Genomic DNA, 26403 nt, shown 5'->3' with positions numbered 1-26403 from the left:
CCCGCCATCTCGCCCGGCTAGTTTTTTGTATTTTTAGTAGAGACGGGGTTTCACCGTGTAGACCAGGATGGTCTCGATCTGCTGACCTCGTGATCCACCCGTCTCGGCCTCCCAAAGTGCTGGGATTACAGGCTTGAGCCACCGCGCCCGGCCGTATTTCAGGATATTTAACCAATAAAGCCCTCCAGTCATTCTGACAACCAAAAACCCTTTCCCGACTATATTAGTCCATTTTCACGCTGCTGATAAAGACATACCTGAGACTGGGTAATTCATCAGGAAAAAGAGGTTTAATGGGCTCACAGTTCCACATGGCTGGGGAGGCCTCACAATCATGGAAGAAGGTGAAAGGCATGTCTCACATGGCAGCAGACAAGATAACTTGTGCAGGAAAAACTCCCCTTTATAAAACCATCATATCTCATGAGACTTATTTGCTATCAGGAGAACATTTTCACATGGGAAAGACCTGCCCCCATGATTCAGCTGCCTCCCACCAGGTGCCTTCCCCAACACAGAATTGTGGGAGCTACAATTCAAGATGAGATTTGGATGGGTACATAGCCAAACCATATCACTGACCATTTTCTTTTCTTTTCTTTTTTTTTTTTTTTTTTAGACAGAGTCTTTCCCTGTTGCCCCGGCTGGAGTGCAGTGGCCGGATCTGAGCTCACTGCAAGCTCCGCCTCCTGGGTTCCCACCATTCTCCTGTCTCAGCCTCCTGAGTAGCTGGGACTACAGGCGCCCGCCACCTCGCCCCGCTAGTTTTTTGTATTTTTTATTAGAGACGGGTTTCACGGTGTTAGCCAGGATGGTCTCAATCCCCTGACCTCGTGATCCGCCCGTCTCGGCCTCCCAAAGTGCTGGGATTACAGGCTTGAGCCACCGCGCCCGGCCATCACTGACCATTTTCAAATGTCTGCTGGGTCTGTGGTGTGTGTCACAGTGGAGAATCCCCAGTCTCTTCCCTGTCTACAGACAGATGTGTGTTCAATCGCAGGGCAGTAGTCTTCTGCCCTTTGACAAGGAGAGTCTTTAGTGCCTTCCACAGGGTACTTCTGTCTGAATGATTGTCCAGGATATATTTCCTACTGTGTAAACCAGAATGTCTCATTCTTCTATCCCACTCACCACCACCACCATTACTATCACCACCCATGCATTTTTCTAACCACCCATGCATTTTCAGCCTATCATTTTCCTCCTCTGTTCTTCCTGGAAACCATAAACACAAATAGAAAAAACAAAAATCTTTCCTCTTTTATGCAGTTGCTTCATAATTATTTGTGAGTTTATGTTGTCCTTGAACTGAGACTATTAACTATTGTTCAACTTTACTCATAAAACCTCCATAACCATGGATTAGTCAAGTAGTTACATTTTTCAAAAATTATTAGACTTTATTTTTTATTATTTTTGTTTTTATTTTATCATTTTCATGTATTTTTTCTTATTTAAAAATAATGTAATTTTTTTGTAGAGACAGGGTCTTGCTCTGTTGACCAGGCTGCTCTCAAACTCCCAGCCTCAAGCAATCCTCCTGCCTCAGCTTCCCAAAGTGCAGGGATCTTAGGCATGAGCCTCCATGCCCAGCCTAGACTTTATTTTTAGAGCAATTTTAGGTTTATGGAAAAATGAGTGGAAAGTACAGAGTTTCAATATACTCTCTTCTGCTTTCCCATACAGACTTTCTTCTGTTAGTAATATCTGGCATTCATGTGGTATATTTGTTACAACTGAGTTAATATTGATACATTATGATGAACTGAAGTCCATAGTTAACATTAGGATTCACTCTTTGTGTTGTGCATTCTATGGGTTTTGACAAATGTGTAATGACATGTATCCACCATTACAGTATCATACAGGATAGTTTCACTGCCCTGGAATTTCCTTGTGCTCAACTTTTCCATCCCCCCGCATCCTCCCTCCAAGTCCCTGGCAACCACTGCTCTTTTTATTATCTCCATAGTTTTGCCTTTTCCAGAATATCATATGGTTGGAATCACACAGTACGTAGTGTTTTCAGGCTGGCATCTTTCACTTAGCAATATGCATTTAAATTTCCTTCCTCCATGGCTTTTTGCAGCTTGGTAGCCCATTTCTTTTTACCCTGGATAATATTCCATTTTGTGGAGGTACTACAGTTTGTTTATCCATTCACCTACTGAGGTATATCTTGGTTGCTTCCAAGTTTTAGCAATTATGAATAAAGCTGCTATAAACATTTGTATTCAGGTTTTTGTGTGGGCTTAAGTTTTTCCATCATTTGGGTAAATACCTAAGAGTGCAATTGCTGGATCATATGGTAAGCCTATGTTTAGCTCCATAAGAAACTGCCAGACTGTCTTCCAAAGTGGCTAAAATTAAAATGGCCATACCAAAGTTGGTGTGAATGTGAAGCAATTGGAACATTGCAGGTGGGAATGTAAAATGGCACAACCACTTTGGAAGACAGTGTGGCAGTTTCTTACTAAGCTAAACATAGTCTTTCCGTGTGACCAGCAATTACGCTACTTGGTATTTACCCAAACAAGTTGAAAATTTATATTCACACAAAAATCTGCACGCAAATGCTTATAGTTACACTGCTAAATTATAGTAAACCTGTAATTTTAAGGGTATATCTTCAATCTCTACAAACAAAAATGTGCAAGTAGTTACTCCCTAAAACCAAAGCCTGAATTTGGCCTGAAGTCCCCAACTGAACCTTCTTCTTTTCATTCATTCATTCATTCATTCATTTTGAGACAGACTCTGTCGCCCAGGCTAGAGGGCAGTGGTGTAATCTAGGCTCACTGCAACCGCCGCCTCCCGGGTTCAAGCAATTCTCGTGCCTCAGCCTCCCGAGTGGCTGGGACTACAGGTGCACACCACCATGCCTGGCTAATTTTTGTATTTCTAGTAGAGATGAGGATTCACCATGTTGGCCAGGCTGGTCTCGAGCTCCAGACCTCAGGTAATCCACCTGACTCAGCCTCCCAAAGTGCTGGGATTACAGGCATGAATGACCGTGTCCAGCCCTTAGTTTCCTTTACTTATTCATTGATTTGTTTTTTATTCCTATCACTATGTGAAGCCAGGAATAAACACTTCTTTGATGGCTTATTTAGGTACATTAGTAAAGACCTTCTCCATTTTAATAATTCCACACCATTATTTCCAAAATAAACTTTGCAAAAGATGCTGGCTGTCTTGTCTATGTACTGTGGTGATTCTGTTTCAGATCTGTTGACCAGAAATGTCTCAGATTTGGGGTTGTTCATCAAGAGTAAACAGCAGCTATCGGACAACCAGAGGCAGATATCTGATGCCATTGCTGCTGCAAGCATCGTGACAAATGGCACTGGGATTGAGAGCACATCTCTGGGCATTTTCGGCGTGGGCATACTTCAGCTCAATGATTTCCTCGTGAATTGCCAAGGAGAACACTGCACTTATGATGAAATCCTCAGCATCATCCAGGTTCGTGCGTGTTTTGTGTGTGCATGTCTGTGTGATGCCTCTGGCTATTCTAATAATTTGCTGCTAAATGTTTACTCTTTCTGTACTTCTTTCCAAAGTCTTTAAATCTGGGACAGAAATAGAGTTTTGCTTTTTCTGTTTTTTTGAGACGGAGTCTCGCTCTGTTGCCAGGCTGGAGTGCAGTGGTACGATCTCGGCTCACTACAACCTCCGCCTCCCAGGTTCAAGCAATTCTCCTGCCTCAGCCTCCTGAGTAGCTGGGACTACAGGTGCCCGCCACCATGCCCAGCTAATTTTTGTATTTGTAGTAGAGATGGGGTTTCACCATGTTGGCCAGGATGGTCTCAATCTCTTAACCTCATGATCTGCCCACCTTGGCCTCCCAAAGTGCTGGGATTAACAGGTGTGAGCCACTGCACCTGACCTTTTTTGTTTTGTTTTTTTTTTAACAAAATACCAAGTATGGGCTGGGTATCGTGGCTCACGCCTGTAATCCCAGCACTCTGGGAGGCTGAGGCCAGTGGATCACTTGAGGCCAGGAGTTCAAGACCAGCCTGGCCAACATGATGAAACCCCATCTCTACTAAACACAAAAATCAGCCAGGGCCGTGCATGGTGGCTCACACCTTTAATCCTAGCACTTTGGGAGGCTGAGGCAGGCGGATCACCTGAGATCAGGAGTTCAAGACCAGTCTGGCCAACATGGTGAAACCGCATCTCTACTAAAAATACAAAAATTAGCCAGGTGTGGTGGTGCGTGCCTATAATCCCAGCTACCCGGGAGAGTGGAGCAGGAGAATCACTGGAAAACGAGGCGGAGATTGCGGTGAACTGAGATCACACCACTGCACTTCAGCCTCAGCAACAGAGCGAGACCTCGTCTAAAAAAAAAAAAAAAATCAGCCGGGCATGGTGATCCATGCCTGTAGTCCCAGCTACTTGGGAGGCTGAGACACGAGAATCGCTTGAGCCTGGCAGGCGGAGGTTGCAGTGAGCTGAGATGGCACCACTGCACACCAGTCTGGGTAACAGAGCGAAACCCTGTTTCAAAAAACAAACAAAAAACAAGTATGTAAGTGTTCTTTAACATATAATTAACATAGGTCCCAGGCTTTCTCTAACTCAGTAACTATTATAAGGAGTCGAAACATAATTTTTTCTTGTTATTCTAGAACATGCAACAGATTTAGTCTAGGTTTTCAACCTCATTAGTCATTAAATGAATATTTACTAGTTCCTACTATGCTGGCTCAGTTTTAGGAGGTGGGAATATAGCAGAGAATAAGATAAGAGTTCTGGCCCTCCATGCAGCTTACATTCTAGCGAGTGAGGCAGACAACAAAGATATGATGTAATTTCAGGTAATAATGGAGTAGGGGAAAAACCGAGTCAAGTGAGGGAATAGAATGATACAGGAGGAGGGCTGAGGAGAGTAAGCAAAGGCCACTTGGAAGAGGTGGCATTTGAACTGAGCCCTAAGTCAGTAACCAGTTTGAAGGTCTCAGGAAAGAGCATTCCCCACAGGGAGACTCAAGGACAAAGACCAAGACAGCAGCAAGCTGGGGATTTATGAGGAACCACAAAAAGCTGGTGTACTGTGAGCTGCACAAGTCAGGCAGAGAATGGCAGGCATGGTGTCAGAGAGATGTGCAAGGGCCCAGTCATCCAGGCCTTTTAGAGCATGATAAGGAGGTTGGCTTTAGTCCATGTGAAATGGAATACCACTGAAATTTTTGAGCAGGAGAGTAACATGATTTGATTTTTTTTTTTTTTTTTTTTTTTTTTTGAGACAGTCTCGCTCTGTCACCCAGGCTGGAGGGCAGTGGCACGATCTTGGCTCACTGCAACCTCTGCCTCCCAGGTTCAAGCAATTCTCCTGCCTCAGCCTCCCAAGTAACTGGGATTACAGGCACGCACCACCATGCCCAACTAATTTTTGTATTTTCACTAGAGATGGGGTTTCACCATGTTGGCCAGGCTGATCTTGAACTCCTGACCTCGTGATCCGCCACCTCAGCCTCCCAAAGTGCTGGGATTACAGGCATGAGCCAGCACGCCTGGCTGATTTACTTTTTATGAGGTTACTCTGAGCCAGGCATGGTGGCACAAACCTGTAGTCGCAGCTACTCAGGAAGCTGAGGCAAAAGGATTGCCTGAGCCCAGAAGTTTGAGGCCAGGCTGGGCAATATAGCAAGACCCTATCTCTAAAAAAAATTTTTTTAAGTGGTTACTCTGGCCCCATTTTAAACTGTGCTGGTGAAGGAACAGATGCAGAGAGACTGCTTAGGAAGCTATCATAGTAACCAGCAATAGCTGGTGAAGGTTTACACTACAGGGTGTCAGCAGAGAGGAGTGGTGTGGCTGCATGCAACAAATGAGTCTAGGTTTCAACTTCCCTTATCTCCTGACTGGGTATCAGTGTATTAGTTGTTCAGCAGTTGGATTAGATCACTGAAAATGCTAAAATTATGAGATTACTATCACACTGTTGAGTGCTCATTATAATATTACTAAATACAGGCATGGCACCATGCTCTATGTGAATCATCTCAGTTCGCCTCTCACCAACTTTATGGTAACTGCTATTGTTATCCCCATTTTCACCTGGATAAACTGATACACTTTGTTTTCATAGAAATCAGCCTTGTTCTTTTCTCATTCTCTCCTTTTTTCTATTAAATAAATATGCTTTGTATAATAAATGTTTTCTTTTGGACTAAAAACCACTTCTTACCACTACATTACTAAATTAGTTCAAATATTTGGTTTAGATGTTTCCTGATGAAAACAGAACAGCTTTAAAAAATGATGTGGTGGTTTCTTTCCCCCTCTTAGTTTCCTTAACCTAAATAACACTTTTTTTTTAATCCCTTGCAGAAGTTTGAGCCTAACATCGGTATGTGTCATCAGGGACTAATGTCATTTGAAGGGTTTGCAAGGTAACTTTTAAAATATCTTTTGCCCATCTTTTAAGAGTAGTATGCATTTTTCCCATGCAGTCTTAAGAAAATTTGTTTCACCTAGGTTTCTGATGGATAAAGAAAATTTTGCCTCAAAAAATGATGAATCACAGGAGAACATTAAAGAACTACAGCTACCCCTCTCATACTATTACATCGAATCTTCGCACAATACCTACCTCACGGGCCATCAGCTCAAAGGAGAATCCTCGGTAGAACTCTACAGCCAGGTACAGGGAATGCCACTTGGAATGTGGTTTTTATTAAGCCTAATTATTTACTTAACCCCCAAGGTCACAAAAGCCTGGCCCCAGACTCCTTTGAAGAGTTTATAGAGTAAGCTGTTCCATGTCAAATGTGAGGAACCACGATGTGTGGGAAACTGGCTTTACTACAGCAGTCGTCTTCTTTACTTCTTTTGTTTTGTTTTGTTTTCCCCCATCTATACTTAACCTTTATTCTAGGCCAAAATGAAAGTGTTTGTTTGAGACTCATAGCTTTTAGATCCTAGTTAGTCTGACCTACTCCCACTAAAATTAGATTTTCCCATGGGAAAATTATCTAATCGTTTCTCTAACTGCTAAATAATATATTGTAGTGGGAAAGCATAGTAGAAAATGCAACTTTCTATGTACTTATTCCCAAAATATTGTTTGTTTTGCTTTTCAGTTTGTTAAATAATCAATCTATCCCTATGGTAACCAAAAAAAAAAAAATTTCAGAAAAATATCTGCACAGACTGAAGGCACTGTCCCTACACATTAAAATCATGAGAATGTTCTTTGAAACTCAGTAGGCTCTCTAGACTAGAAAAAGTCCATCCTTTTTACCTAAACATCCAACTTGCAACGATCTGCGTGTCCATTGCCTCTCTGCTGTACCGTCTGCAGCTTCCTCATCTATTCTGCCTTTTTTCTTAACTCTTTCAAGAAGGGTCAATTCAGTTGGAGCTAGGCAGGGAATATAAGTGTGTCATTGTGTGCACACGTGGGTCCAGGTCTGAAAATCACAGGCATATTGTTTACATAACCCCAGCAACAATGAGGTTTCTTTGTTCTCCAGATTCATGCAGATATTCCTGAAAGCATGGAGCAGTTCTTTTATCCCAAAGCTTGTGTAGCGGGAATATGTATTTTAAACTCTATTTTCCAAGGAACCTTTATTATGAATGAAGATGTGTCCTTAGCATAGTGATTTTCAAAATAGGAGTTCTGTCATGGGGCCTCAGTCCCTGACACTGAAACGAGGAAGCCAGAGAGTAGGAGGGGTGCCATCTGCCCCACTTCAGATAATGTACTACTCTTCTACACACTTTACATATTGGCCCTCCATTTGCACACAGAAATGCCAAAGTTAAAAGAAGTTTGAAATCCATTATTCTATAGGAATAAAATTAAATATACATATAAATACAGATACTTATATATATTTCATATACACACATACATAAGTATATACATACATATACATGTGTGTACATATATGTATAAGTGCATATATGCATATCTATGTATATCTATGTACTTATATGTATGCACATTTATCCCAGGAAAATAAACAAGGACCAGTGTCCTGGCTTTAATCCCTACTTCATTCCTGTTTGACTTCAAACAGATTTTAAACTTCTTAACATCACACCCCAAGGAGATACTATCACAGCTTTTGAATAAGGCACAAGAACCCCTCAAATACACTCACAGATGGGATGAAACCTACTGTGCAGGTAGATCCCTCTTACTTCATTTCTAACCCCTCTCCACTTTTCCTTGGCCCTTCCTAATTACCTTTTAACATTACTCCATGGGACAGATGGGAAGTGAGAATAAGCCCTGTTCTTCTCATCTAGAATTTCCAGCCCAGGTTTTCCTCTTCTAGCCATATGTGGAGATCTGAGGTCACACAGACTTGGGTGAAGGCCTTTAGTCCATCCATGCTGAAAAGCCATCTCATCTGTTGCCAGTTGCTGAACATTACTCCCGGTCTGGCAGGGGCACCACAGAGATAAGCAGCTTGGTGTTCCAGCCACCATTTTACATAGCAGTTTCCAGCCCAAGACACTGCCCCTCTAGATACTCTAGCTGCTGAAAGAAGCAGATAGCCTTGAGATTCTAGGCCACCCACTATGCTGTAAAATAGGAAGAATATAGCACATATCTCATACAAAACTGTGAAAATGAGAATCATTCCACTACCTGAGCTTAGTTGCAGAAACTCTAGTGGCCACTAAGCCCCAGTAATGGAATGGATTGCTGTCACATAGACATAATTATGTGCATTCTAAAGTCAGTGAGTAGGCACATTTACAGATCTATCAATTTATTGGCTTGGGTCACTATTCCGGTATGTAATAATTTTTTAAGATGATGTACAGCTAGATCTATGGAGGAAGAAGGTGCTTCAAGCAAACTTTACAGAGTTGCAACCCAAGCACATGTATTGAGCTCTGCTTCCCACTTCAGATCCAGGATAACAAATAGGTATCAACTCATCTGATTCTTTGGTAGTGTTTTCTGGAGCACTTTAATAAAGAGGTTGTGAGCTAACATATTAAAGCTTAAAGGACTAGTGTGCCTAGCTTGATTACTGATGTCTGCTGTGGGTATGGGAGAAAGGAACCATTTATGGATTATTTGCCGTCTCTGCTCTAGTTGCTATTCTGGAATTAGATAGCCAGGCAAATCCTTAATAACTCTTTGCTTCTACTCTTCTTACATGTTATGCATTCACAGCAAAGATGTTTAATCATGGTTTAATTTGGGTCTTAGGGAAGTGATTTTATCCTGATTGGCTTGCTGTAAATGTTGAGCCGGTTCATTAAGGACTCAGTGGCCTTATTTTCTCTGGGCTGTGGCATTAGCATTTTCACTTCCATTGATGTCTATCCAGATAGAGCACTTGCCTGGCTCTGTAATTTGAAGATTTCAAGGGGCCAAAGTTGCTAGGAAAATGGCCATATGGTTTTGCTATCAAATTTTACTTTCCTTTAATATTCAGCTCTGGTAAACACTCTTTCTACCTTAATCTGTTCCCTTCCTTTCCCATTCCAGATTAATTGTGGCGTTTGGTGAAAATGCAGTGTTTGTTTTAGACCATGTGCCCTTCTGCTTTAGTCCTGAGTGTGAACACTGCCTGATATGTAGAACTACATGCTGGGTTTAGTTTGAGGCTTTATCTCTAGGTGCTCACCTGGGGTGGATTCACTCATTGATCACACAGGTCCTCTTGCAAGGCTGTCGAAGTGTAGAATTGGACTGCTGGGACGGAGACGATGGGATGCCCATCATTTATCATGGACATACACTGACAACCAAGATCCCCTTCAAGGTAATCCTTCATAACTTTCTTTAAATCAAATCACAAAGAGACATTATCTTCATTTGTCTCTTTTTTTTGTCTTTTTTTTTTTTTTTTTTTTTTTTTTTTTTTTTGAGACAGGGTCTCGATCTGTTATCCAGGCTGGAGTACAGTGGTACCATCTTGGCTCACTGCAACCTCTGCCTCCCAGGTTCAAGAGATTCTCCTGCCTCAGCCTCCCGAGTAGCTGGGATTACAAGTGCATACCATCAAGCCCGGCCAATTTTTGTATTGCTAGTAGAGACAGGGTTTCACCATGTTGGCCAGGCTGGTCTCAAACTCCTGACCTCAAGTGATCCGCCTGCCTCACCCTCCCAAAGTGCTGGGATTACAGGTGTGAGCCACTGCGCCTGGCCTTCATTCTTCATTTAAATCAGTGACTTGACCAAATTACACCTTAAGTCAAGGATCTTTATGCTGGATCTAAATGAAGACTTCCCAAAAGCGTTTGCTGTATCATATGGAATGTGCACATGTTCATTTTTCTGGAGTTAATCTAGAACTCTTATTAGATTCTCCATTCAACCAAAGTTAGTAACCATTACCTTATACTAGTTAGCATGTAATAACATTGTTGCAATTTATATATTTATTGCATATATATACTTTATATACTGTATATATATAATATATATACACAATATATTGTATATATACTGTATATGTATCATATATACACAATATATTGTTTATATACTGTATATATATACTCTACATAGAGTGTATATATATATACAGAGAGTATATGTATATAGATAGATTTGTTAAATTCAATATAATGATAGTTGTTCCTTATAATATATGAACAATACTCACTATAAACAGTTTAATGTCTTTCTACAAAATAGCCTTATCCTCATCCTTCATTTGAAAATACAAAAACCACCTTTGGTCAGAGTCTGCTGCAGGTAACAAATGAGATGCTTTCTGTGGCTATAAATACCCTGCTTTCTGACCACCTTGACAGATACCTGGACTCTAATGAGCTGTTTTGGCTCTCACAGGAAGTGGTTGAAGCCATTGATCGCAGTGCCTTCATCAACTCTGACCTGCCAATCATCATATCGATTGAGAACCACTGTTCATTGCCTCAGCAACGAAAAATGGCAGAAATTTTCAAGGTGAGCTCTCAACGAAAAGGCAGGACGATATGTTGGCCCTTGTCTTGCAATTGTCATTGGTTTTGTTTTGTTTTGTTTTGAGACAGAGTGTCGCTCTCTCACCCAGCCTGGAGTGCAGTGGCGCAGTCTCGGCTCGCTGCAACCTCTGCCTCTGAGGTTCAAGCGACTCTCCTGCCTCAGCCTCCCAAGTAGCTGGGATTACCGGTGTGTGCTCCCATGCCTGGCTAATTTTTGTATTTTTAGTAGAAATGAGGTTTCGCCATGTTGGCCAGGCTGCTCTGGAACTCCTGGCTTCAAGTGATCTACCCGCCCTGGCCTCCCAAAGTGCTGGGATTATAGGCATGAGCCACTGCACCCAGCCATCATTAGGTTTTATATGAAGCCTTTGTGGACCATGCCGCAATTAGACCTTGGCCGTGAAGCATATAAAGTTAGGGTCCCACAAACCTGAGAAATTGGGCTGTTCTCAGAGCCTGGGCCCTCTCTGGGATGGTCCCTCTTTTCAGCTGTAGTGATACAAGCATTGCTCTCTGGTCTCCTTACCCTTTCCAGAAAGCCTTAGGAGATTAGGGTGGACCAACTCTCCAACACTTCTGGTACCACAGGTCAGGATGCCAGGATGTCATCTGTCAGTTGCATGTGGAAAAGCTGAAAATATCTCAGGGCAAGTAAGTCAAATATTGTAGAAGATCTTCTTATACCACAGTACAAAGATCCAAGTTAGCAAAGAGCTTAGACTGGCCAGAACAGTTGCTGTGTTAACAGTCAGCCCTTCCTTACATAAGGGAATGATAATGCACCCAGATTTAGGAGCAGATATTCCATTATACTTCCCCCTTCCTCTAATAGTAGAGGCATTTGTGGAAATGTGGCTCTCAGTGGGAAGGAGGGGCACTAACAAAATGTCCCAAATATCAATGCCAACAAAACTAATTAACTTTTCATATTGTTCTGGCCTAAGCTTTGATTTTTTTTTCAACTAAAAAGTAACTTGAAGCCAGGCCCAGTGGCTCACACCTGTAATCCTAGCGCTTTGGGAGGCCAAGGGGGGTGGTTCACCTGAGCTCAGGAGTTGGAGACCAGCCTGGGCAACAATGGAGTTGATATAAGCATTGTGTCTGCCTTCCTTCCACCCACCTCCTTGAGAGACACACATTCTGCTTTGGAGATCCATGCCCAAAATCTTTGTGAGAATTGTGTATGTGGTTCTTTACACTATGTGGGGGCAAATTCTACCTATGTCTTTCTTTCGTCTTTGTCCCTACTCCATACCCCCTCCAAAGTTTCTATCCTTTTGACTTGACTTCATCTGAAACTAACCTTATTCTATAAACAACAGTCTCTAACTGATTCTCTTTTTTCTTATTTAATACGTCAGACCACAGAATATTTTCCTAAATAATTAGAACTGATGCCAGCTGCAGAGTGGCCTCGACCTCTCCCCCTGTCCTTCTAAACACCTCCCTTCCTTTCAGTAAGAAGCTATGAAGGGGGCGGGAGCAGGGGACAGCTTCTTTCCTAGTTCCTCTTCCTAAGACTTTTTAAATAATTCAACCGATCTAACATAGCTTCTATATTTATGAAGTGTACATATTTTTATCAATTATAGATAAAAGGCATTGATTGTATGTTTTCCTTCATTCTTTTTAGACTGTGTTTGGAGAAAAGCTGGTGGCTAAATTCTTATTTGAGACTGATTTCTCAGATGATCCAATGCTTCCTTCACCTGACCAACTCAGAAGGAAAGTGCTTCTTAAAAACAAGAAGCTAAAAGCCCATCAGACGCCAGTGGATATCTTAAAGCAAAAGGTACTCCCCTTTTGTTAAACTGGTTATGAAAAGGCAGTGTGCCTAGAACAAAGAAAAATAATATCATTCTAACCTTTCAGATGATCTGCTCGTTTACTAGTTTTTCAAGACTGACTTTCCTTAGATGATAAATTTGATTTTGGGCTTTTCATTTCATAGACCAATAAATTCTCTCATCTCACTCACCCGAGATTTAATTTGTGGAATTGTTCCCACATAGAATATTCTTCCGTTATTTAATTTATTCTGAGTAGGATGAAGTGTGACTGTTGTGTCTGAAACTGAGCTTTGGGGGTTGTCCATCCCATAATGACTGCTTTAGTCCCCTTTAGGGAGAGTCCCCTTAGGGAAGCCCTTGGCATGGGGCCTGTAGTAGAAGCCCAATAGTCATAGCCATGTGATCCCAGCCTATCACTAGTTTGTGCTGCTTCGGCCCAGATCTCGACAACAGAGATCTGGGTCCAAGCACGACAAACCCACCTGTGTAGAAGACCCTCAGCCCAAAGGTCTGTGAAAAACCTCAGGTCCAGAACACAGAGTCTGTTTACCAGGCTGCACCCACTTACCCCACAGGACGACAGCCAGCAAAACTATTTATCCTACTTAGGAGGGCGCTGTTGGTCCTAAAACATCACTTTGGAAACTAGCCCACTACAGACTTGCTCTCAGGCTGACCTGTTTTTCACATACAGAAACCAATTTCTTTACAAACATCTGAACTTGCATATTCCCTTGAAGTGTTTGTGTACTCTGAAGGTATACATTACCCAATTTGAAGATCACCCATGACTCTGGGCCAAAAGTTGCAAAATCAGCCACCTTCAGGGGCTAAGCAGGAAACATCAGTGTGAGGAGCCAGCTGGATACAGGACAGCTGGAAGTGGTGAGGACAGGAGTGGAGTGTGCACGCCCCATCAATGAACAGCTCTAATTCAATTATTTTTAAAACACTGCACCAGCCAAACCAGTCAGGTCTGGAGGTGAAGTCAGCCCCAAGGGCCACCAGTTGGAGACCTCCACTGGGTCGACATCCAGATCTGCACTTCCAAAGTGCTCCAGGTGACCTGGCCTTTGCTTGGGTTTCAGAGGCCATGGCACCTATGCTGATGGCCTTGTTACTAAGTTATTTAAATATTAGCATGTATACTCTACCTGACCTTCCTCAAATGCCACATCAGTGACTGACCATCCAGCAGTGGTGCTTTTTCTTCTAGAGCCCTGTTCGTCTGTGCTGTTTTCTTCATCCAACAATTCCTGCCCGGTACTCACTGCCAAGCAGATAAAGCTGCTAATCACACATACCACTATGGTCTTCAAGATAAATGTGAATGTCTTTGCCTTTTCCATTCTGTGCACAGTCATTTGCAGGTACTTATAAGGCTTTCATTCCACTAATGAACAGAAGTCTTTTTTATGTTAAGCCCAAATCTTCCTTCCTGTTCCTCCTTCTCATTGGCCCTCCCTCTTCCCTCTGCAGCTGTACAGACTAATTTTATATTTAGAAAGCTATCATGTGTTTCCCCACCAGCTTTTCTTCTCCAAGCTAAAAATTCTTGTTGTGCCAACTGTTCCTGACAGGATATGTTTGCTAAGACTCTTTACTTACCATTAAGAATATTGTAAATATTCTTAAATTTGTGGATATTCTTGAATTTGTCAATCTTAAAATGCGATTTCTAGAACTAAGTCAGTATTCTAGGTAGTATATTACAGCACAAGATCAGTGAAACCATCATCTCCCCTAATTTGAACTTTAAACCTTTGTTAATGCAGCCTCAGACTGTCTTCCTTTCAAAAATTCTTGGTCAGCCGCTGTGGCTCGCCCCTGTAATCCCAGCACTTTGAGAGGCCAAGGCAGGTGAATTGCTTGAATCTAGAAGTTCAAGACCAGCCTGGGCAACATATCAAATCCCCAGCTCTACAAAAAATATAAAAATTAGCCGAGCATGGTGGCATGTGCCTGTATTCCCAGCTACTGGAGAGGCTGAGGCAGGAGGATCACCTGAGCCTGGGAGGCCAAGGTTGCGATGAGCCATGATTATGCCACTGCACACCAGTCTGGGCCACAGAGTGAGACCCTGACTCAAAAAAATAATAATAATAATTTAGCACACAGCGGGCTCATGTTGAGCTTGTAGAAAACAAAATCATTGGATTATTTTCATATAGACTGTTCTTATGCCCAGTGTTCCCATTTTCCCAGATTAACAGTGAATTTTAACCTTTTGTATATGAGAGCCTCATATTTATCTTTGCTCTTCTTGGTTTCGGTATATTATTACATCCTACAAGGTTCTTTGTGTATTTTGTTTCTGTCATCTGGTACATTTATTAGCAATTTCTCAAACTGTGTCTTCATCCCAAGTTGCCCTTGAGTCAGCCAGCCAGGTGGAAAGGCCTGTGCCCTTCTTAAAGAACCCCCATGGCATCTGATGATTGTTGCTCTTGTCTGGTGCTCTCCTCTCTGGTAGCCCGCATTTCCCAGAGCGTGCTTCAACTTCTTTATTGATTTCTTTATTTATAAAATAGAAAACTGAAGCCTGGCCACTTGTGTGACTTTCTCAAGGCCAACCAGCTCATAGCAGTAGAGCTTAGTCTCGGTCTTTAGAGAAGCCCTTTTGAAAGGTGATACAGAAGTCAGAATACTTTAATAAGAATAGTCGCTGGAGCACTTTGAAAAACAGATTCTAAGGTCACGAATCTGACTAAGTCAGAATTGCCAGAAGAAAGGCCTGCTCATCTGTTTATAAAAAAATAATCCCTTAAGTCACCATGGTGTTTGCAGAAAAAAATAATAACAATAATAATTCTTTTTATCCTGAAAGTTTGAGAAACACGATTTATCTGCTATTTTTCCCACAAAGTGAATTATCTTGTCCAAAAAAAGCTAAGGAGGTTACTGTGCAGTAAATTTGTTCTTAGTAGATCCTTTCTAACTCTTGCAAATCACCTCTTTATTTTCTAAGTTCTCACAAACCAAGTGATTAATACCCCATCATGAAATTTTGTCAGCTATCACCTTGACACTGCCCACAGTATAATTTCCACAACTTACCTGTTCCTCATTTTGGAAAAATGGGACAATATAATCCCTATTTCCAGTTTTCTAAGACTGCGACCTTTCATGATGACTTCTCAGGGGGTACCAGCAATGATTCCACAGTCGTATCTGTAAGGCCTTTCTGTTCTCTGGTAGATCATGCATCTAGACCTAGTGATCTGACCTCAAATAAACCAGGTGAATGCCCAGAGCTCCATGGGCTCCGGCCTACCCCCTAACACAGAAGGCCTGTGTCATTTCCATACAAAGAACACACCCTCAGCAAGGATGGATTGACTCAGAGCAGGATTTCTGAAGCCCTCCACCTGCCTCTGGCTTGTACTGAGATGCATCCTGAGGTCTCCTAACTATACCCCACCATGATCTTCCAGGATTCTGACATTGCTCTCCTGAATTTGAACCAAAAATACTCGAACAGTTCACCCTAGATGACAGGCACTGTGGCTAGGTACTGGGGAAACAGAATTGTAAGACATTGCTCCTGCTTAGCCCTATGAGGGCCAGTCTCCTCATCTGACCCATACCTCCAACCCCAACCTATATCCGAGTTACTTTTATTCAGGAGCTGAGGTCCCATTTTTCTACTCTAGAATAAGTAGGATACTGCGTAGAAGGGTCCCAGCTATTGGCTGTTCATTGGGCTACCTTTCCCATGCTTCTCCTTGAGCATCTCGGGGGCCTTGGCACTCCACTTTCAGACACTGCTATTCGTGGTTCTTTGAGCAGTGTCCTTCTCCCATATAGTTCTCACACTTCCCTGCCAGTGGGTCTGTCCAGCCCTTGGCCTCATCATTCCCATGACTTGGCGTTACCTTGAGTGCTTGCTAAGTCAAGGCCCTTCTCTTATCAGCGATAAAGAGACCTGCATTTGTGGCTCACTTGTGCCTACAACAGATTTCCCAAAGTTTTTAAGAACACTAATCCTATGAGAGACTCTGAGAAGAGAAAGACGGGGGGAAAGAAATTCCCTGGTTAAGTAAGCATGGGAAATGTTTATTTGAGACTGATTTCACTGGAGATCTTTGAAGATGCACTGGAGATCTTTGAAGACTCATGATGCCCTTTAGCGTATTAAATGAAGGCTGTGTGAAACTCTGTAGTAGGAATGTGTTCAGGTTTGGTTAAGCTGCTGTTTCCAGGCATTCCATGTATTTTGCGGTTCCTGTAATTGTCAGTTTTTCCATAACACCTAATACCCACAGAACTCCACAAAACCCATTTTGAGAAATCTCAGCCTAGACAATATCCAGTTATCTGGAATGGACTGCTTTGTAATACATTTCATATGGATATGGACACAGCCTAAATTGTATCTTCCTTATGTATACGTATTTATTATAAAGGTAATATACCAACATTTCAAAAATTTAGGGAATAGAGAATTATTTTAAAACATACATAATTCCAGGGTCAAACACAACTATATTACACAAGTTCTTAACCTTGGTAATATCCACAAATAGAATTTAGGGAGTCTATGAATATATATGGAAAAAAAATACATCTTTATTTTCACTAGCCTCTAGCTGAAATTTAGCATTTCCTCTGATTATAAATGTGGGAATAAACTACAGTAATATAGGCAATACCTATTGTCACCAATAGAAATGGCAACTTTTTCATTATACTTCACAGTTGTGGCTAATATCTCCAAGAATTATTTATGCTCAATTTATATTTTCAAAAATGTTACTTAACCTACTACTATGCTTTCTACTGTGTTAAGAAAAAAACATACATTCTAATAGCACAAATTGTTCCTATAACATGTGATCACTGTATTCAACAGTATTTCCTTTGTAACCGTTTCATTCTATGCATTTAAAACATCATTCCAAGAAGGGATCCTATCTCACCAGACAACCAGAGAAGTATGTGACACAAAAGCAAGTGAAGAACCCCTGCTGTATTAGCATTTAATATCTAGCACTTTATGACTGTCATTTTATATAATTGCACTTTAAATACATAAAACAAAGAATACAGAATTATATGTATATTTATGTAGTATATATATTTATATGTATAGCTATTTTCTGTATGCACACACATACATTGTACAGAGAATATATTAACACGTATGCACACATACACATGCAGAATCGTATATGTATGTGTGCATATACAATATTCTATATAATATATTCAATGCATAAATATTGAATAAAAGAATTTGTTGAACAAAAGAATTTGTTCAATTCCTTTGTTCAATAAATACATAACAATTATTTTTTCATGTCTCATTCTCTCCAGCAGACAACCACTGCTTACTGACCCCGTTCCTCTATTGTTGGACTTCTAGGTTGTTTCCTGCATTTAGTTCATGCAAGTAACATTTTGTATCTTTCAGATGATTTTCTTAAGCTAGGTTGGTTCCCAGACCTGTACTGATGCTTATCACTTCACAGTAATTCCAGTAAACGTGGAGTATGTGACCTCCCTGGCTGCACACATCAAGTTTCCTAAAGTTTCTAGGCCTGTTTTGTTAATCTGATTTATGGTTCAGAAAGCCTTTTGAAAAAAATTTTATTTAAACTAACAACAATTCTTTTGGCCTCTTTGTCCATAGGGATTCTAACATTGCTCTCAAGGTCAGGGGCCTATAGATATTATTTTAAGGAGGGGGAAAAATGGTTTCTTAACAGAGACGTACTTTTGAAAAACTGATGGGTGACTCACTTCTTCAGTCATTTGGGATTGGTGCTGGTTCTCCAAATCACTAAAACTTTCTCTTGGAGGGGTTGTCCCGGGAACCTGGCTAGCTGAGCACCGCACACAGTCTTCTGGAGATTGTGTATAAAAGCTCCAGGACTCTTCCTGCAGGAAGGCTGACGTTCACCCAAGTGTTGACATTGTGTTTCAAGTGAATCTAGATTTTTTTCCTCCTCTCCCAAATGTATCAAAATAGGTTAAGCTACTTTTAATGATTGTGTTAAACATCAGATGTAGTTTTGAAGGTTATAAATGAATTCAGTAGCTTGGCATCTGCAGTTTACAATTATTGCTATTTTACAGGCTCATCAGTTAGCATCTATGCAAGCACAGGCTTATAATGGTGGGAATGCCAACCCCCCACCTGCCAATAATGAGGAAGAGGAAGATGAGGAGGACGAATATGATTATGACTATGAATCCCTTTCTGATGGTAAGAGAAACAGATCCCTATGCTGTGCACAGGAAAATTCTTGGATGATTTTCCACATTTTTCTTTCTAAAATAAGTCTAGAGCTCCAAAGACCAATACTGCAGATGGTTGTAATACTGTCCGGGAGTTTCTGAATTCAGTCACTTAAGCAAGGACTGAGGAAGGAAGGGGATTCTGTTAGCCACCACTTAAGGAAAGAAGAGGCAGGTGGGGAAGTTACAGGGAGTCATTCCTATGACAAGTTTCTAGAGGAAGAGATGGAATTGCAGCAGAGAAACCCTGTTTTCACCCTTTAGCTTCTAGTGTGTCTGGTCCTTTTGGCAGGAATCGTAGACTGAGGCTGCATCCTTTCTCCTGCACGATCAGCAAGGGGCAGCATCACGGCTCTGTGCTCTTCGTTCCTTTCACACTCTCGCTCTGGCATTCTAGCAGGGAAAAGAAAGGAGCCTCATTTCCCCTCCCTCCCTGTTTTCGTACCGCTAAGCCAACAAGATCTTTCCTTCTGGCCCAACCAAAGAGAAAAAACATGGGTAATACTAATGATACAATACAAAAAAGCCACATGAGTTGATGTTAACTACAGATTACTAGCGGAGGATTCTTCTCACGTGAGAATTAGGTTTTCAGTGTGTTTCGTTTGCGTTAAACATTTATTAGAGATTGCAGAATGTTTACTCGGGTACCTTTGCTGATAGTAGACTGTTTCATTTTGGTGATGTCTGAAAGACAACAATATAATAACAAGAAAATGCCAAGGTTCCTATTTCTGTAAACATTATATAGTAGAATATACTGTTTCTATATAGAATAATTGTTTTGCTAAATATGCAGATATGCCCAGACCAGAAACCATTTACCATTAAGTCATCTCAAGCATTAAGACAACTGAGCCGCCTCCTCCAAATATCTGCTCCTCAGCAGAAATTTGAGTTGTCTCCAATCATAGTTCAGTTTTGTGAGCCTCCATCACTGGTTATGCTGCATTGTCTGTCTACCCCCAAATATAATACCAAACTACATCATTTAGTATTTGTCCTTAGTAATAGTTGATTGCTCCATACCACCAATTAAAAGCCAGTTTGCTACACCTGAAACCCCATGAGCTAATATGAGGGACATATCTCATCAGATAGTAAGAGAAAAAAAAATTAAAAGGAGTCAAGACAATTTCTCTGCAAAGTCATGGGAATGTGAATTTTTTTTATTAACTTATTCTTCCCCGTGGATTTCTTTCCCATTACAGTTCCAGTAATGCCCCATAGAAGAACAAATTGATTCAGATATGAAAGGAAAAGCACACTTAAGAAATCAACTAATCCAGATGTCATATGCCCCATAAGTAGTTAGTCCGCTAGAAAACACATTTGCTCTTTCATAAATTACTCCTGTGCTTTTTCTGTACTTCTGAGAACAGGAAAGGAAAAGACGTTTTAGAAATTATTATACTGTAGATTTTCACATAAAGAAATAACAAAAAATTATTATAGATGGTTTTGATTTGCAAATAACAAAATGAGCAGGTGGGAGAAGGATTTTCTGATTTATTTTCATTTGGGACAGTAAAATTTAGTCCTATACCACTGAATTTCTAAGATAAGTTGCATGCATTTTTAACAATCCACGTATGTAGAGGTGGGGTATCATTGGAAAAGGGGACCACGCAAGGCTCTGTTCCAATAGACTTTGAGACCTGGGGCAATGTCTTCACCACTTTAGGCCTTAGATGCCTCAGATATGTAATGAAAAGGTTCTGCAAAGTGTTTGGTGATTTTCTTCCTCTACTTCCAGCACTAACATCTATAATGTATGACCACTTAAGCCCACTACCACTACATGAGTATTTCCCTCTTCATTGAAAGATCCCTCTGACTGGATGATTCTCAAACAGGCCTTGTAGTTATGCTGTGACTTATGCAGGCCTTGTAGTTATGCTTGTTGAAGCTTGTCCAATTAAGGCTTCCATATGTGACTATTAAATGCCTTAGTAGCCATATGCCTTTGATTATTGTTGTGACCATCTCCACTTTTTCCAGCAAGGATAGAGAACGGAAATCTACCTGCTGTGGGAAGCACCATTACCAGCCTCTTAGGGGGCCTCAAAGATTTCCTAGCTTCTTGTAATAATGTGTCCTTTTGAGAATCAGATGAGAGCTGTCACCTTTGAAAAATAAAACGTGCTCTCAAAATTCTGCACAACTGCAAGAGTTTCACAAGTTTCCGGAGACCCTCATAGGCATCCTAGATTAGGAACCCATCTCTAAAGTCAGGGTGCCCAGTTTATCTCTGTGGCATCTCTTGTCCTTGGTTTTCATGCCGATTAAATAAAGGAATTAATCTAACACCATTTGGGCTATAAAAATTAGATAATGCCTAGCCACAGAATTATTGCAAGTAAACCCTAAGGAAGTTGCAAACGAGAGTTATTTATTTGAGAAATTGTAACTCTGCCTTTTGGGTAATAAATTCTTAATGAATATTTTTCTCCAACCTTGTCATTTATCTTGTGTCTAGTTTTGAACATACACTGCAGACAAATTTGAATTTATGACTTAACGTAGACATATTCTATGACAATGACAGCACAATTCCAAGAAATTAATCTGTTTCTGTACGTTTGAAGTGAAGTCATACTGGGAGTATTACAACAGTCAGTAACTGAAAATATGTAACATGAATGTGTCAGCCCTTGGCGTGATTCACATTAGTAATGTTTACATTTCGTTTACTGCTAGTCCTTGCATCGTTCAACAGTCAAAATATTAAATCTATAGAACATTTCTTGTTTCATTTATTTATAATCTAAGCTGCTGTTATTTGTGCTTTGCTTCATACCTTTGTTTAATTTATCTGGTGTTTGTCTTAATTTTCTCCTTCCTTTATCCCTTTCTGATTCTGTTTTTCTGTAGCAGATGTCCTTACTGCCTCCCCTGCTCCTAACGGTCAGGAAGGTAAATGCCATTTGAACGGGGCATTTTAACTGCATGGACGTCAGCATTCTGTTTCCAATTTCTTGGGCCCGGTTAGCATGACGTTGTGATACTTCTGTGAATACAAATGTAATGAAATGATTTATCTCATTTACTTCTTGTCAGCCTGCATGGCCCTGATTTGGTATAAGGTCCTTTTGGTCTAATCATTTGTGCTCTGATGATGTGATACTAAATCTTAGTGAGAAATTAGCTTTCTTGTTTTTCATTTTAAAAAATCATCATCACGATATACCTCTAATACCCTTAGAGTCATTCCGAGTAGAAAAGCAAAAAAAGAGCAAAATATAAGATTATATCTCATGATATAATATTTAGATACCTTTTATTTTCTGTTATGATTATCACTTAGTAAATTAATAACAATCGTGAAAACTTTGCTTTTTAATTATAATTGTAAAAACTTTGCACTGCACCCAGTAATAAGTCTTTCCCCCCAGGTTTTGGCATTTCTCAAGGTAAAAGAAGTAAATAGCTTCATTTCAAAGTGAGAGTGATTAAATCATGTATGTACCTTCTAGAAGTGCTTCAGCCACTAAATCCTTCCCAAACATGTGTGCTGTCAGCTTCTTGATGTGGGATATCTTCCATAACATTTGCATAGTTCCAATCATCTGTATGAAAATTGGCATCTTCATTTAGATTATGTCGATATGCCAGATTATTTTGAATCATTTAAATTATGTCTATAAGTGACAAAAACTACTGATAAATAAATCAATTAAATTGAAAATAACTGCATCAACCCAATTTTTACAGTTAGGCTTCAAGCCATCATTTTGTTAACGTACTATATAGTTAGAGCCTCATTCTTATAGATAAGTACAAGTATCTGGATGTCCTCACAGTGATGCACATGTAGCTCTTAAGTGAAGCATTGGGTTCTTTTTCACTGAAGCCTGCTAACTTATTTTCAGACAACATTCTGGAAGACAGACCTGAAAATAAATCATGTAATGACAAGCTTCAGTTTGAGTATAGTGAAGAAATCCCCAAGAGGATAAAGAAGGCAGATAACTCTGCTTACAACAAAGGAAAGGTGGGTGAATGGTTTCTGTTAAATGACACTTGGACCATGTGGTACTCTTGTCGGTTGCAGATGGGATCCACTTCCTCCCTATCCCTCCCTTTCACCTTTCCCCTCACTTTCCCTTAGATGCCAAAGTTCACTTGGTGATATTAAGAGACACCCACCTTCCATTTATGGAAAGTTAGTCATTGATTCATCCAGCCAGTACTTACTGATGGTGTATGTGTGGCAGGTACTGAAGCAGCACAGGAGGTGGTTTAGTGATGGAGGCAGACATGTCAACTTTGCTGAAGATTAGTGCATAGAACAGTGATTATACTGTGTTATCAGAGAATCAAGGACAGGCTCTAAGGGAATATGAGGTTTAAGAAGGAATATTTGGCTAAACAGACAAAAACAGAACATTCAGGCCAAGAGGACAGCCAGGTATGTCCAGGGAATTGCAAGAAGTGTTAAAGGCATTTGGGATGACTAAGAAGATAAACAGGGGCCAGATAGCAGAGGAATGACACTGAGAATAGAAAGATAAATGTGATACCCAGATCCTACCCTCAAGTACCTCATGGTTTATAGATTCCGAGCAAATCTTTAGATGCAGTTGCAGTGACATTGTTGGACAATGGAATTATATGTCAAAAATTTGAGCCACAGAAGATACATAGTCAATCCTCTATTTAACAAAGATTTATTGACCATTCCACATGTAAGACAGTGGACTATGCACTGAGGGATGAATTAGACTCACCTCCTGCCCTCAGAAAGCTTTTCCTCTAGGAAAGCTGTTGAAACATGTGTATGGATAATTACCATGCAAGGGGAAATACAGCAATAACACCAGAGGACAGATAAAAGAGCTTTGGGAACTCAGAGGTGAGTGGCATATACCTTCCATGTAAAATGGTATCATTTTTCCCTTACCAGGTTTATGATATGGAACTGGGAGAAGAATTTTATCTTGATCAGAATAAAAAGGAAAGCAGACAGATTGCACCAGAGCTTTCTGACCTTGTAATCTATTGTCAAGCAGTAAAATTTCCAGGTAAGATAAGGCAATATCATGTATAACATTTAAAGATACCAAATGTTAAAAATATGCCATTTATTTCATTGGCATTGTGAACACTCTCAAAATAACTAAATTGTGTTGCTGAAATCATTGTTATAATACTTCCTAAATATCTTTATTGTTATAATTTGCCTTGATGCTCATGAAGAAAAATACCATAAAATATTCATTTTCCAGGTCACACAATGTCTTTTTATAATAGTTAATAATTATAAAAATAATAATACTCATAATTTCTCATTGCTAAAATGTATTAAATACTTAAGTACTAGGATTTGTGCTGTTTACATATATCTCCTTTACTGTTCATAATGATTCTACAAGGTAGGCAGTATTATCTCCATTTTAAAATAAAGTCTGAGAGAGCTGAAGTAATTTGCCCCAAATTTCAGAGTATATCAGCCAAGATTCTTTGGTTTGAAAGTGGCAAAGGGAACTTTATTGACTCATGTACTTAAAAATGAAGACACACAGGTTTCAGGTAATGCTTAACCAAGGCACATGCTTTCTCTCTCCTCATTTCTCATTCCTCCTCCATCATGTTGGCTTTCTCCCCTTTATTCCCTTCTGGTTGCAAGACGACTACAGCAGGCTAGCACTACATGCTTCTAGTTTCAGCTTCAGTGTAAGAGTCTCTTCCAGAACTTCCCGCAGAAGTGTCATTGTTTCTCATTGGGTCCTTTACCCAAGCCTTAACCAATCACTGTCGCCAGGGGGATGCAGTGCTCTGATAGTCTGGAGCCCATGTCACATGCTCCACTCTGAACTGGGTAGCAAGGCCCCATCCAAATCACAAGGACCAAGGATGGGGTTGAAGTGGAAGAAGAGATTTCCCCCAACCGACCGTTTTTAGAAGTACAGTGGACTTAGGCTGATGAACCACTTTCCAAAAACAGTGTCCTTTTCAATTAATGAATGGTAGACCTATGGCTCTGAAGCCTATCTGTCTCCAAAGTCCTGCCCTTACCTGTTGTACTGCCTGGCCTCTCTTGTTTCCGGCTGTTTTCAATGAGCATACTCAATTATGTGTCCCACAAATGGGGCACCAGGGGGTGGAAGACAAACAAGAAAGTCCATAAGTACATGGAACTCAGAAAAATCCATCTCCTCATACTAGGAAAAGGGATCCTCTGGAATAAAATTTCTGAGAACAGGAAAGTGGCTGAGATAGGAGGATCAGTCTAAATGTTAGTAAACAGGGTATATAGACTTGCCCTCATCTTTTCAAGATGGGCTGAACTCAGGTCCCTCCCAGAGCATATCTTAAGCACCCGGTCTCACACTGTGCCTGACAAATGGGCCAGAGGCATTGGGCTATTTAAAAGTTAGGTAAACTGCGTGTGGTGGTGCATGCCTGTAGTCTCAGCTAACAGGGAGGCTGAGCAGGAGAAATGCTTGAGTCTAGGAGTTCAAGTCCAGCCTGGGCAACATATATAGCAAGATCTCATCTCTAAAAAGTAATAATAATTAAATTTTTTAAAATCACAGTTAGGTAATAGTGAGTGCCCTTTTCACACACCAGAGTAAAAAAGTCATATTATTTAATGCTATAAAAAAGCGTATATTTCATGATATTAAAATCATTTTAATTGTAAGTTTTCTCCTATAAACTGTTTTTAGACTGTTGGCAGCTGCTTCTGCTTATCTGCCTGTTGAGGAGGATATGAATCAATAAGTAGCCAGCAAAGATTTCAAAGAAATGCAGGAACCTGGTCATTTAAGTTTAATTTCACAGACCATGACCTCATGGCATATAAGTACAATATTTCCATTATTTGCAACTGGCAAAAATCTTTTTCTGATGGAGTAAAACACTTTACCTGTCAAAGAGCCTGGAGGCTGGCATGGCCTTCATTGCAGGAACAAGGATGAGCGCCACTCTGTTCAAGAATCACACCCACTGCAGCTCTTATTCTTTAAAAATGCAGCGAATGCCACACTCGGACCATTCCACTGGCTTTGTCTTTTCTTCTCAAGCACTGAGTAAATAAGGAGCACAGATTCCCAAAGACATTTGAAGTCAGTGTGAAAGATAAAGTCTCTGTGCCAGTAGAGAATCGTGGAAGGATCAAGAGGTCATTTGGTAGAGCTTCTAAGCATGTGGTTGTTCGGCTTATTTTAAAAATTCCAAGTATGTTGTTTTTTAAAAGTGTTCACATAGCGTACATTTCTTCATAGGTATAGTGTATTTTCATTTTCTTTAGAAAAATGAAATTTTTTACATTTTTTCCCCAATTTTATTTCCTGTCTCAAAATAGCTAAATTGGATTGCCAGAATTATTGTTATAATACCTTCTAAATATTTCTTGTTATAATCATGTGTTTGATGCACATGAGGAAAATACTATAAATTGTTCATGTTGCTATGCCATTCATTTTAATTTTGCTACATTATCAATTTTAGT

The 26403-nt window shown here is 40.4% G+C and overlaps 1 protein-coding gene and 1 long non-coding RNA gene across 4 annotated transcripts in view; one reads left to right on the top strand and one right to left on the bottom strand.

The window, feature by feature from the left end:
• Positions 1–26403, top strand: part of PLCE1 (phospholipase C epsilon 1) — a 348163-nt gene that overhangs the window by 282900 nt on the left and 38860 nt on the right. For all 3 annotated transcript variants that reach the window (XM_023226273.1, XM_031936174.1, XM_023226275.1), the window contains 9 exons: positions 3227–3465; positions 6343–6404; positions 6490–6655; positions 9642–9749; positions 10784–10900; positions 12551–12709; positions 18786–18915; positions 22820–22941; positions 23854–23971. In XM_023226273.1, coding sequence (XP_023082041.1) covers positions 3227–3465; positions 6343–6404; positions 6490–6655; positions 9642–9749; positions 10784–10900; positions 12551–12709; positions 18786–18915; positions 22820–22941; positions 23854–23971 — 1221 coding nt within the window. The remainder of the gene's footprint in view (positions 1–3226; positions 3466–6342; positions 6405–6489; positions 6656–9641; positions 9750–10783; positions 10901–12550; positions 12710–18785; positions 18916–22819; positions 22942–23853; positions 23972–26403) is intronic.
• LOC111552189 lies at positions 18293–26048 on the bottom strand. The gene is made up of 4 exons (XR_002734576.1): positions 25819–26048; positions 22417–22516; positions 19599–19634; positions 18293–19340 (listed from the first exon to the last, which is right to left on the bottom strand). It is a non-coding gene; the product is annotated as an uncharacterized LOC111552189 (long non-coding RNA).

The sequence above is a fragment of the Piliocolobus tephrosceles genome, chromosome 9 (genome assembly GCF_002776525.5).
Source record: "Piliocolobus tephrosceles isolate RC106 chromosome 9, ASM277652v3, whole genome shotgun sequence".
NCBI lineage: Eukaryota > Metazoa > Chordata > Mammalia > Primates > Cercopithecidae > Piliocolobus > Piliocolobus tephrosceles.
This window is presented reverse-complemented; position numbering and strand designations above follow the sequence as displayed.